The sequence below is a fragment of the Erpetoichthys calabaricus genome, chromosome 1 (assembly GCF_900747795.2).
Source record: "Erpetoichthys calabaricus chromosome 1, fErpCal1.3, whole genome shotgun sequence".
NCBI lineage: Eukaryota > Metazoa > Chordata > Cladistia > Polypteriformes > Polypteridae > Erpetoichthys > Erpetoichthys calabaricus.
In genome coordinates, this window is record NC_041394.2 from 13,571,975 (window position 1) to 13,585,296 (window position 13,322).

The window sequence follows — 13,322 nt, forward strand, 5'->3', positions numbered from 1 at the left end:
TAGCATTCGTTTGCTCAGAGTTTGATGCGCTTGCTGCTTCCTGAGCAGCTCTTCTTTTCTCCACCCTAGCGGCCTGCTTCTTCTCTTCTTTCGTTGGCATCTTTTCATGTTAAAATGTCAGTGTTTGTGTTGCAATTACTTAGTTCGTTTTCACTTAAGCTGGCACTTAAGTGTTTAGTCTGCCTCAAGAATTATTTAAGATATGATGAGTTAGGGGAAGTGACGGCGAAGGGGGTAGAGATGAGAACGGCGCCCGTACACATGTGCCACACGGCCGCCCTGCGGCCTGCTGCCGAGAGTTGATTCTACAATAAAATAAAATAAAATAAATCTAACAAGTGGATTAAAAATCATCACAGTAGAGGTCACATAGTATATGTGTACCAAATTTCAGGTCAGTAGGTCAAACGGTTTGCAAACTACAGGTGATGTAAAATCCTGGACAGACAAACGGACAGCCACAGTAGCGTATTATATAAGAAGATTGAATCACAGTGGACTTAATTTGGCTTTTTTGACAGAAAGCAACAAAAAATGTCAAAGTGAAAACAGATCTCTGGACAGTGGCCTAAATTAATTATGAAAATAAACCCAAAGCAATTGATCTCCTAAAGTAATCGCCCTCTGATGCCCCTAAATCATCGCCAGTGCTGCCCATTGGTGTTAGAAGTCACAGAATTAGTTTCATGGAGATCACCTGTCTGGGTTTTCAGTTGATTGTCATCTAAATGCGCCTGAGTGTGGAAGGACCGACTTGCGGTGAGTCAGTACGGTGGACAAAGAAAACTCCAAGCCACTCCATGAAAAGCACAAGTCAGGGGATGGAGACAAGAAAATGTCCACGTCACCGGCTATCCAGACAGACATCAGGAGTAGATGCCAAAGTGACTGAAGCTAACCATTATGTTTTCAGTGCGCTATGACTCTTATTTAGCCCTGGGTGCTCTGCAGTGGGCTGCTATTGTGTTCAGAGTTTTTATTTCCTGCTTTGAACCCTAAACTGGATAAGCGGGATAGAAGATGGATGTCTTCCAGTCATCTCTTTCTCCTTCGGTCAATTTTTGCTTAGCAGCTCTTTGAATGTGTCCTTCTGTGACTTTTCTTATACCTTTGGCCATCTGGTCTTTTCTAGTGACCACCCTCCCAACTTATCCTCCCCACGTAATCACTATAACAATTCCCAGGAGCTCACGTCTGGGAATAGCCAAATGCGTCTCGTCTCACCGGCTCCATTTTTCCGTCCTACAGGTGATCCACGTGACTGGCTGCATGCGCAGCCGGGCCGCTGTGGCCCAAAACTCGACTCCTTTAGTGCAACGAGTGCTGGGACTGGTGGCCTTGGCTCACACCCTTCCTCCTTCCACGCTGAGTGAGGTGCGGATCGACAGCCAAATGTTTGTCTTCCGTGTCAACATGGACCTGCAGGTGGTCTACTGTGAGAACAGGTAAGAGTATGACAACGGCGCTCGGTCTCCACAGGTAATGGGTTATAATGGGAGAAACAAACTGAAATGTCAGTCAGTCTTTATTTTATATAGTGCCTTTCACAGAAAGTGCTAGATACTGTATTGGTGTATTTGAATAGTTTGGGTAGCAGGTTCATGATGTGAGATTTAAAAGGCATCAGATAAGGCTAGTTGCTATGAAACGCGCTATAAAATGTTAAAGACTGGTTAACAAAATGTTGTTAGCTTTCTCACTATTGTGTTTTTTAGTATGCGAAACTTATTGATAATAAAGATAATGGGAGAAATAAACTGAAATGTCAGTCAATCTTTATTTTATATAGTGCCTTTCACAGAAAATGCTAGATACTGTAGTGGTGTATTTGAATAGTTTGGGTAACAGGCTCATGATGTGTGATTTAAAAGGTGTCAAATGAGGCTAGGTGCTATGAAAGGCGCTATATAAGATAAAGACTGGTTAATAAAATGTTGTTAGCTTTCTCACTATTGTGTTTTTTAGTATGCTAAACATATTGACAATACAGATAATGGGAGATACAAACTGAAATGTCAGTCAATCTTTATTTTATATAGTGCCTTTCACAGAAAATGCTAGATACTATATTGGTATATTTGAATAGTTTGGGTAGCAGGTTCATGATGTGAGATTTAAAAGGCATCAAATAAGGCTAGTTACTATGAAAGGCGCTATATAAGTTAAAGACTGGTTAACAAACTGTTGATAGCTTTCTCACGATTGTGTTTTTTAGTATGCTAAACATATTGACAATACAGATAAAGGGAGAAACAAACTGAAATGTCAGTCAGTCTTTACCGTATATAGTGCCTTTCACAGAAAATGCTAGATACTGTATTGATGTATTTGAATAGTTTGGGTAACAGGCTCATGATGTGTGATTTTAAAGGTGTCAAATGAAGCTAGGTGTTATGAAAGGTGCTATATAAGTTAAAGACTGGTTAACAAAATGTTGTTAGCTTTCTCACTATTGTGCTTTTTAGTATGCGAAACTTATTGATAATAAAGATAATGGGAGAAACAAACTGAAATGTCAGTCAGTCTTTACTGTATATAGTGCCTTTCACAGAAAATGCTAGATACTGTATTGGTGTATTTGAATAGTTTGGGTAACAGGCTCATGATGTGTGATTTAAAAGGTGTCAAATGAGGCTAGGTGCTATGAAAGGCGCTATATAAGTTAAAGACTGGTTAACAAAATGTTGTTAGCTTTCTCACTATTGTGTTTTTTAGTATGCTAAACTTATTGACAATACAGATAATGGGAGAAACAAACTGAAATGTCAGTCAATCTTTACTTTATATAGTGCCTTTCACAGAAAATGCTAGATACTATATTGTCTGTGGTGGACGGCTGACTGCTCAACCCGGCCGGGACGCCCAAAGAGGAGAAAGATGGGGACAAACAGCTACTGAGGGATACTGCCTCCTCCAGGACACCAGATGGTGATGTCCCTGCAGCATAGCGGTACCCCGGATTCTTGCAGGGCACCATGGGATTTGAAGTTCGGCTTCGCAGCCCTGCTAGGTGCCCTGGGTGCCAGCAGGAGACGCTGCAGGGTGACCTGGGAGTCTGTACTTTCCGTATAGCCCAGAAGTACTCCTAAGTCACGGGGACGGGAGCCCCGAAGTACTTCCAGGCTGAAGATAAAGCAAGTTGTCCATCTGACCCGGAATTGCTGGCAAGTCATGTGAATAAAAGAGGAGAAGCACTTCTGGGTCAAGGACTTATATAAAGGTCTGCCGGAGACCCAGCAAGTGAACCAGAGTCGGGAGGAGTGTGACAGAACTTGCTGGGAGGTGTGGAGGAGAGATTAGTGATTAGTATTGTGCTTATTAATTGTGTTTATGGTGGCTGTGGTGCTTGGAAGCATTGTGGAAGAAGAAAACAGAATTAAAATATCTTCTTTGTGCTTTTACCTGGTGTCCTGAGTGTCTGTCTGTTGGGTTTAAAGGGGCAACAGTGACCCCAAGCATCCACATGGTATACAGTTAGGTCCATGAATATTTGAACATAGACAACTTTTTCCTAATTTTGGTTCTGCACATTACCACAATGAATTTTAAATGAAACAACTCAGATGCAGCTGAAGTGCAGACTTTCAGCTTTAATTCAGTGGGGTGAACAAAACGATTGCATAAAAATGTGAGGCAACTAAAGCATTTTTTAACACAATCCCTTCATTTCAGGGGCTCAAAAGTAATTGGACAAATGAAATAACTGGAAATAAAATGTTCATTTCTAATACTTGGTTGAAAACCCTTAGCTGGCAATGACAGCCTGAAGTCTTGAACTCCTGGACATCACCAGATGTTGGGTTTCCTCCTTTTTAATGCTCTGCCAGGCCTTTACTGCAGCGACTTTCAGTTGCTGTTTGTTTGTGGGTCTTTCTGTCTGAAGTTTAGTCTTCAACAAGTGAAATGCCTGCTCAGTTGGGTTAAGATCAGGTGACTGACTTGGCCATTCAAGAATTTTCCACTTCTTTGCTTTAATGAACTCCTGGGTTGCTTTGGCTGTATGTTTTGGGTCATTGTCCATCTGTATCATGAATCAATTTGACTGCTGTATTTAGCTGGATTTGATCAGACAATATGTCTCTGAACACCTCAGAATTCATTCTGCTGCTTCTGTCCTGTGTCACGTCATCAATAAACACGAGTGTCCCAGTGCCACTGGCAGCCATGCACACCCAAGCCATCACATTGCCTCCCTCCACCGTGTTTTACGGATGATGTGCTATGCTTCGGATAATGAGCTGTTAAACGCCTTCTCCATATCTTTTTTTCTTTCAGGTAGAGGTTGATCTTGGTTTCATCTGTCCAAAGAATGTTTTTCCAGAACTATGCTGGCTTTTTTAGATGTTCTTTAGCAAAGTCCAATCTAGCCTTTCTATTCTTGAGGCTTATGAGTGGCTTGCACCTTGCAGTGCACCCTCTGTATTTACTTTCATGCAGTCTTCTCTTTATGGTAGACTTGGATATCGATACGCTGACCCCCTGGAGAGTGTTGTTCACTTGGTTGGCTGTTGTGAAGGGGTTTCTCTTCACCATGGAAATGATTCTGCGATCATCCACCGCTGTTGTCTTCCGTGGACGTCCAGGTCTTTTTGCGTTGCTGAGTTCACCAGTGCTTGCTTTCTTTCTCAAGATGTACCAAACTGGAGATTTCGCCACTTGTAATATTGTAGCAATTTCTCCGATGGGTTTTTTCTGTTTTCGCAGCTTAAGGATGGCTTCTTTCACCTTCATGGAGAGCTCCTTTGACCGCATGTTGTCTGTTCACAGCAAAATCTTCCACATGCAAGCACCACACCTCAAATCAACTTCAGGCCTTTTATCTGCTTAATTGATAATGACATAACGACGGACTTGACCACACCTGCCCATGAAATAGCCAAAGAGTCAATTGTCCAATTACTTTTGAGCCCCTGAAATGAAGGGATTGTGTTATAAAAATGCTTTAGTTGCCTCCCATTTTTATGCAATCGTTTTGTTCACCCCACTGAATTAAAGCTGAAAGTCTGCACTACAACTGCATCTGAGTTGTTTCATTTAAAATTCATTGTGGTAACGTACAGAACCAAAATTAGAGAAAAGTTGTCTCTCTCCAAATATTTATGGACCTAACTGTATTTGAATAGTTTTGGGTAGCAGGTTCATGATTTGTGATTTAAAACACGTCAAATGAGACTAGGTGCTATAAAAGGCGGTATATAAGTTAAAGACTGGTTAACAAAATGTTGTTTTCTTTCTGACTATTATGTTTTTTAGTATGCTAAAGATAGATAGATAGATAGATAGATAGATAGATAGATAGATAGATAGATAGATAGATAGATAGATAGATAGATAGATAGATAGATAGATAGATAGATAGATAGATAGATAGATAGATACTTTATTAATCCCAATGGGAAATTGACATTGACAATACAGATAATGGGAGAAACAAACTGAATTTCCAATCTTTATTTTATATACTGCCTTTCACAGAAAATGCTACATACAATATTGGTGTATTTGAATAGTTCAGGTAGAGGGTTCATGATGTGTGATTTAAAAGGTGTTAAATGAGGCTAGGTGCTATGAAAGACGCTGTACAAGTTAAAGACTGGTCAACAAGGTGTTGTTAGCTTTGTCACTATTGTGTTTTCTAGTATGCGTAACGTATTGACAATGCATATTTTGCATTTCAGGCATGTTTCTAATATTTTTAAAAATGATTTTAATTCGAATCTAACTTCACTTTACACCTCTTGCAGCTCACAAAGCAACAGTCACAGGAGGGGTTTGCTTATAAAGCAACCGTATTAAACTCATTTTACTGTTATACAACATTGAATCAGACCTGGGGACCTGGGTTCGCTTCCCGGGTCCTCCCTGCGTGGAGTTTGCATGTTCTCCCCGTGTCTGCGTGGGTTTCCTCCCACAGTCCAAAGACATGCAGGTTAGGTGGATTGGCGATTCTAAATTGGCCTTAGTGTGTGCTGGTGTGTGTTTGTGTTTGTGTGTGTCCTGCGGTGGGTTGGCACCCTGCCCAGGATTGGTTCCTGCCTCGCACCCTGTGTTGGCTGGGACTGGCTCCAGCAGACCCCCGTGACCCTGTGTTCGGATTCAGCGGGTTGGAAAATGGATGGATGGATGGACAACATTGAATCGGGCAGCATGGTGGCACAGTGGTAGTGCTGCTGCCTCTCAGTAAGTAGGTAAAGGTTTGTGCCTCGGGTTCTGTCTGTATGGTGTTTGCATGTTCTCCTTATGTCAGTGTGGGTCTCCTCCCACAGTCCAAAGACATGCAGTTTAATGGTGACATTAAATTGTCCCTGGTGCGAGTGTGTGTTCTCCCTGTGATGGACTGGCATCCTATCCAGGGTTTGTTCTTGCCTTGTGTCCTATGCTAGCGGGTATAAGCTCCAGCACCCTCTGTGATCCAGTAAATAAATGACTGACTGACAACATTAAATCAAAATGGATTTAGTTTGACTTTTGTGACACTGATCAACAGAGAAAGTGAAAGTGAAAACAGATCTCTGCAAGGTGGACTAAATTAATTACAAACATAAAACCCTAAAATAATTGATCTCATTAATTATTTAATATGACACCCCTAAATCATCACCACTGCAGTCTTGTTGGTTTTAGATGTTCCATCATCACTTCAATGGAGGTCACCTGTCCTGAGTTTCAATTATTTGTCATCAAAAATTCACCTGAGTGTGGAAAGACCAACTCGGAGGGAGTCGAGTCAGTATGGTGGACTAACCTTCACAATGAAGACAGACGAACACTTCAAGCGGATCCATGAACAGCACAAGTCAGGGGATGGAGAGCAGAAAACACCCATGTCATTGAATATCCACTTCAATCAATCATGAAGTAAGGGGAAGAGTGCGGCACAGCTGGAAATCTGCTAGGGCAGGCCGGCCACAAAAAAAACTGAAAAAGACGAGTGAGGGAGTCCAGCAAGAGACCTTTAACTCTTTTAGGGCAGATGTCGACTTTTGTCGACAGGAGGGGTTGAAGGCGAATGTCGACAAAAGTCGACATCCAAGGATAGGGGGCGACAATCAGCTGTTAATGGCGACAAATCTCACTGTCACGTCACAGGCATTCCCTCTGTGCTTGGAGGAATGCTAGACTCGTTGATTCGGCAGATAAACCTTGCGTGTGCGTGAGTTGCGAAATGTAAACAAAGGCAAGATGGCACCGACATGTGAAAAGGCAGCGAAGCAAGTGCAGAAAAGAAAACACTCGGCAGACGATGTTTTGCGCATTATCGTGGAGTCGGACTCTTGATTTTTCAGAATCGGACTTTATTGGCAGTGATCAGGAGATCGAGCAAGAGAGTGAGAAGCAGGCATCAGCTGATCAGACACCAGTCGATGCCGCGCCAGCGGATCTGCTGCCAGTTGAGTGCCTTCGCGCAGCCGATGCATCTACGGCAAGGTTCGCATGGGATAAATACACAGACATTGATCCGTTGAGAGCCGATCTGGCTACCGGAGTTTACAAGACGGCATGGCTTGCTGTTGGACACGACAGATCACCAGCTGCTGTACTTCAGGCTGCTCTCTCCTAATGCTGCTTTTCAGCTACTGTCAGACGAGACAAACAGGTAGGCAGAGAATTTTTTTGAATCGTGGGCTGCGTTTGCATCGCATTCTCATTTTTCAAAGTGGAAACCCACAACGAAAGACGAGATGAAGCGCGCTGTGGCATTACAAATAGAGATGGGACAGAACTGGTGTATAACTTCAGGGAGCATTGGTCCAAACGTGTTTTGTCCCCTGGTGGCTTAGGTACGTGCTGCTGCAAAGTTTTATTCACTTCTGTAATAAACAGAAGCAAATCCCATGGGGTGAGCCAGGCTATAATGCCATACATAAAGTTCATAAAGTTTCAGAAGATGAAAAGAGGTGACAATACGGTTTTCATGCAGGCAGAAAACTTGGTGGCAGTGGCATGGCACGATGGCAAATGGGTGACTTGTCTCTCTACAGTACACACTAACAATATATGTGAGAAAGTGCAGCAACAGACAATTGAAAAATAGGCACCAAAGCAACACACATTGTAAGGAGTGCAATGTGGCAATGACTGAAATTGGCTGCTTTGAGCGACATCAGACTTTGCTGTGTAAAATGTATGTGATATGTATGTGAAATCATAGAGTATGCAGGCTCATACAACATGCAAGACAGTAACATTTGTCAAAAGTAAATATTTTTTGTTGATTTGATATGTTAAACAATTGCTTTGTGTTCTTTTTTAAAAAATGTTAGTTTTTGGAAAAATATTCAGCCCTGGGAGAAAAGAAACAAAAAAAAAATGAGCCCTAAAAGAGTTAATTACTTGGTGTCTCAAATTTTTTGGAAACGGGGTTGTATATAAAACATAGCTTCCCGAAATGGCAATTTGCTGCACTGTCTGGTTCCTTTAACGTAATTGGAGCCATTTACAGCACTCAGATTACAATCGTGTGCCAGCTGCCATGCCACCTGCAACTTCAGAAGAGGTCATCGGCCTGAAGCGAAGCATGTTTGGGCCCGGCCAGTACTTAGATGGGGGACCCTCTATGTCATATTTTTTGGATTCTGAAAAATGTAATTCAAATACAGTTGAACTTAACAAAGAAAGAGTTATTTTAAGAAAACTTTACTGATTCAGTTATAAAGTGTTTCAGCCATTGATTCACTCCAGTTCCTTAATTCTCTTGGGAGCATCTCATAATTAACAATAAGTAAACGTAAACTGTAACATAAGGGAGTGTTTGAAAATGACTTATCCTGACAATTTGGGAAAAGCTCGGGTGGCTGGCAGGAGAGGTGCTGGTGATGCCAGCAGGGGGTGCCTACCCTGTGGTTTGAAGGTGAATCCCAATACCCCAAAGCAGTGATGGGGACACTGGGCTGTAAAAATGGTGCTGCCCTTCGGATGTGATGTAAAAACTGGGGTCCTGACTGTGGTTTATTAAAGACCCCTGGGCGTTCTTCATAAAGAATAGGGTGTATCCCGATGTTCAGTCTAAATTGCCCCCCCCCCATGGTCTAGTCATGGCCCCCTAATCATCTCCTGTCTCTAATTGGCTAACTGTCTCTCACCCCTTCACCACCTAACAGCTAACATGTGGTGAGAGTACTGGCACAAAAAAATGGTTGCCATCATATCATCCAGGTGGATGCTACACATTAGTGGTGTTTGAAGTGGCTCCCCACTTACTAAAAGTAGTAAGAAAAGTGCTGTATAAATGTAAAGAATTATAAGGGCATCTAGCGAGAATGAGGCTGCTTTTGGTAAATGTGAGCATTTACAATCCGTTAATGCACAAGTCATCTGTGAGGCCAAAAAGAGAAGGACAATCATTATGTCTCGGTGGCCTTGGACAAACGTCAGTCATTTTCCAACCCGCTACATCCTAACTACAGGGTCACGGGGGTCTGCTGGAGCCAATCTCAGCCAGCACAGGGCGCAAAGTAGGAACAAATCCTGGGCAGGGCGCCAGCCCACTGTAGGGCACACACACACCAAGCACAATTTAGGATCGCCAATGCACCTAACCTGCATGTCTTTGGACAGTTGGAGCAAACTGGAGCACCCGGAGAAAACCCACTCAAACACGTGGAGAACATGCAAACTCCACGCAGGGAGGATCTGGGAAGCGAACCCAGGTCTCCTTACTGTGAGGCAGCAGCGCTACCACTGCACCACCATGCCACCCTCGGTCAAATGTAATTCATTTATTATGAAGCAAAGTAGCTTGGCAAACATGATGGTGCAATATGTGGTGGTTGGCTTGTTGGTAAGGTAACTAGATGAACCCTCAGTGTTTCACACGGTCTCTAATATTCATTGTCGTTACATATGCCAGGCCATAGCGGCTATCCACTTACTTTCCCCTGATCCCCCATACGCAGAGTAGGGGCACTATAATGCTCCTCATCATCTTGTGTGCTCAGTTGTGGAGCACAGTCAGATACTCTTGAATGCAGGTGATGGGGTCTCATTGCAGTAGGTGGGTGGCTTCTCTACCAGCCAATGACATTCTTCAGCATCACGATTGCGTATGTATGAGTTTGATTAGCCTGCTCCATACATAAATGTACCACATTTACACAACTGTGAATGTGATTGTGGGGTGGGAAACTCTTACAAGGAAGATTTTCACACAAAATAAAATCTTCTTGTTTAATTTGACTGGTGTTCAAGCCTGTGTGTCGGCTGTTTGGGGAGCTGCAGCACCCTCTCGGGGGCCACAAGTGGCGTAGTCGGCAGGATTTCCTGACCGTCTGCTGGCGGGGACCTGTTTTATAACATTGTTGTGGCTTAACTGTGCCACCTGTGGTCACTTGAGTTCAAATCAGCATACAGCAATATGTTGACTGTTTTACTGTTGTCCTCTGTCATCCTCTCTGTTTCTCAATCTCTTCACTCTTCATGCAAGTGTTGTCTTCTTCCTCTTGACTCTGGCTTTCTGAGTTGTGGTGGGCAGCTGCTTTTATGTGACACCTGGAAGCACTTCAGTTGTCCCAAAACTGTGGTTTGGAAGCACTTCCGGATGAGGTGACAAAGTAGGGTTCACCAGTTCCCACAGCATGCCCTGGCACTGCCCACAGAACCCAACAGGGCTGAGGCAAAGAACCCCAGTTCCCATGATGCCCTGTGGGAATCCGAGGTGCTGCTGTCTAGTGATCCAGGAGAGACAATGCCCTGTGCATGCTGTGTTTTTTGGTCCTTTGAAGCTGTGGACATCCTGTCTTGGTAAGGCCCCCAGATGGCATCCCGCACAGTGTATAAATATACATATATCCATCCATCCATTTTCCAACCAGCTGAATCCGAACACAGGGTCACGGGGGTCTGCTGGAGCCAATCCCAGCCAACACAGGGCACAAGGCAGGAACCAATCCCGGGCAGGGTGCCAACCGACCGCAGGATATATATATAAATAAAGTATGCTTTTTCAAATCTAATCCACATGTTGCTGTGACCTGCTGTTTTATTATGTATTGAAACTCTGAAGAATGAATCTTTTGAGATTTAATGCCGAAGAAGATTGTGCAGGATAACTGGGTGTCGAGCAGGAGTGATCCTCAGCTCTCACTGATGCCAGCTCTGGCAGTGGGCCCAATAACTGAGGTCTTGTATCCTATGGCTTATGCATTTAATTAGCTGTCTTTGTGTCCACACAGAATCTCGGATTACATGGACCTCAGCCCAGCTGAAGTAGTTGGACAAAGCTGCTACCATTTCGTTCATGTGGAGGACGTGGACTCCATTCGACAGAGCCACGAGGACTGTAAGTATCCAGCAAGTCCCATTCAGTACATGAAAGCAGCCAAGTGCCATTCAAATGAAATAAAATATGAGCTACTGAATCTGGCATACACAGGTATGGGATTTATATTTTTAAGTGGTAAAAACTCAGCAATAAAATGTAAATAATCAATGACTATAAAATAAATGCATCACTTAATCCATGTGAGGGCTGTAGTGGCCCATGGCTCTCATGGCGGGATTAGGCAATTCCTTGACTGAGTCAATTTAGAATTGCAGGAGGGCACAGAATTTGAACCCAAAAACCTGCACCTGTCAGGTGGTATCCCTAACCACTGCGCCACCATGCCACCCAAACTGAAACTGACTAGAAGTCGTGGTTGTCTGAATGTGAAAACCATTTGAAGGGAATTAAAAGTCTTAAGTTACTGAGATGAGACTGAATGCAGATTGATATTAACTAAGTTGTGATAAGCTGCCCAGACACAGACAGACAGACACTATCTTTAAGTCCACCACACGTTTATTTGCCATATTTACAGTCCAATAAAGTGCACAACCCAGTGCCTCAAGCACCAAACTCCCCCAAAGTCCAGGCCTCTCTCAGTCTCTGCCTGCTCTTCAGGCCGCCTCCACTCTCCTGCACACAAACCTTGTCCACTCCTCACCCGACTCCAGTCCTTCTTTGCAGGGAGGCAGCCTCTTTTATAAGTGCCCGGATGGGCTCCAGGTGATCCCTGACACTCCCCTGTGTGGCGGAAGTGCCGGCTGTATTCCCGGAAGCCCTCCGGGTGCTCCCAATCTTCTTCTCCCCAGCACTTCCTGGTGTGGCGGAAGTGTTGGGGTTCTGGGTCCTTCAGGCATAGGGGCGCCCCCTGGCGGAGACCACGGGCCCCTACAGGGTTGGGCTTCCAAGCCCTGCACCCGTGGCCCCTAAAGGAACCAGGGCGGTTGCCCTCTCGTGGTCTGGAGGAGGCATGAGCCCTCCTCCTGTCCTCCTGGGCGTCCCGGCTGGGTGCCACTCCCAGCCGTCTGCCACAAAGTATAAAATCAAATTGAACCGTAGAAGTTGTTGATTTGAATACTTCTTTCTCAATTTTTGATTTATGTTGATGTCTCTTATTTAAAATAAACAAGAATTTGGTCACAAAAAAGGGAAATGGCACCAATATGTCAATATAAAAATATTCAGAATGACTAAAAGTTTGAACGTACCAATGTAGGAACATGTGACATAATATATTCAAAGCCACACGATCCAATGGTGAGCAGCCAATCATAGTAACAGACATTGTGACATAACCATCTGTGTGTGTGTGTGTGTGTGTGTCTGGTTCCTCCAAGCCATCTGATTGGTCAGCTTGGCTTGGATGTGACCAGTCAGTTTGGGTTTGGCGATGTGATCAAAAGAGGAAGTGTGAGTGTGAAACACACAAAGAGGTGTAAAGGGAGTAGGAGCCTTGCTGAGAGTTGCCTTCGAAGACAAGTAGCATTCAGGAGTCGAGCAAAGTGCTGGTTAGGTGAAGGACCACCGGTCAAGAGAGTTTCAGACACACGAGCATACAGATGAAAGGTAAACAAAGAACAAGAGATATCAAATATTTTTAAATATATTACATTACCATGACAAGTAATTGACATGATTTAGTATGAGTCTGGGTCCTCAAAAGACACAGCGCCCACCCATGTAGCAGAGAGATATTGTGGTCATGTGCCTGGCTAGGCATTACCAGTTTAAACAAAAGTCGATTTTGTTTGCAAAATAAAAGTTAAAGCACTTACCTGTTTAAGTTGTTGAAGTGCGGGGTGCGCTTTCGTGATCATTTTTAACTTTGGCTTCGGGAGGTTCACGCAGCGGGACAGATCAGGTGCACCTCTGGGGTCAGGCCTGCTAGAGGACGCTGTGCATACCCCTTTATAAAGGGGAGAGTCTCTTTAGCCCCTGCCGGTAGCAAAGAGAAAGGTGCGGAATGTTTAGTTAGTGCGTGCATTAGTGTGAGAAGGGGATACTGAAGAAAAAGTAACTTACGTTTGTAGTGCTCCTCTGAAGGGAGCGCGTCAGGATG

The 13,322-nt window shown here is 43.8% G+C and overlaps 1 protein-coding gene across 2 annotated transcripts in view; it reads left to right on the top strand.

The window, feature by feature from the left end:
- The window catches only part of npas1 (neuronal PAS domain protein 1), a 374,233-nt gene that overhangs the window by 345,660 nt on the left and 15,251 nt on the right, over window positions 1-13,322 (top strand). For both annotated transcript variants that reach the window (XM_051934005.1, XM_051934009.1), the window contains 2 exons: window positions 1,249-1,445; window positions 11,172-11,278. In XM_051934005.1, coding sequence (XP_051789965.1) covers window positions 1,249-1,445; window positions 11,172-11,278 — 304 coding nt within the window. The remainder of the gene's footprint in view (window positions 1-1,248; window positions 1,446-11,171; window positions 11,279-13,322) is intronic.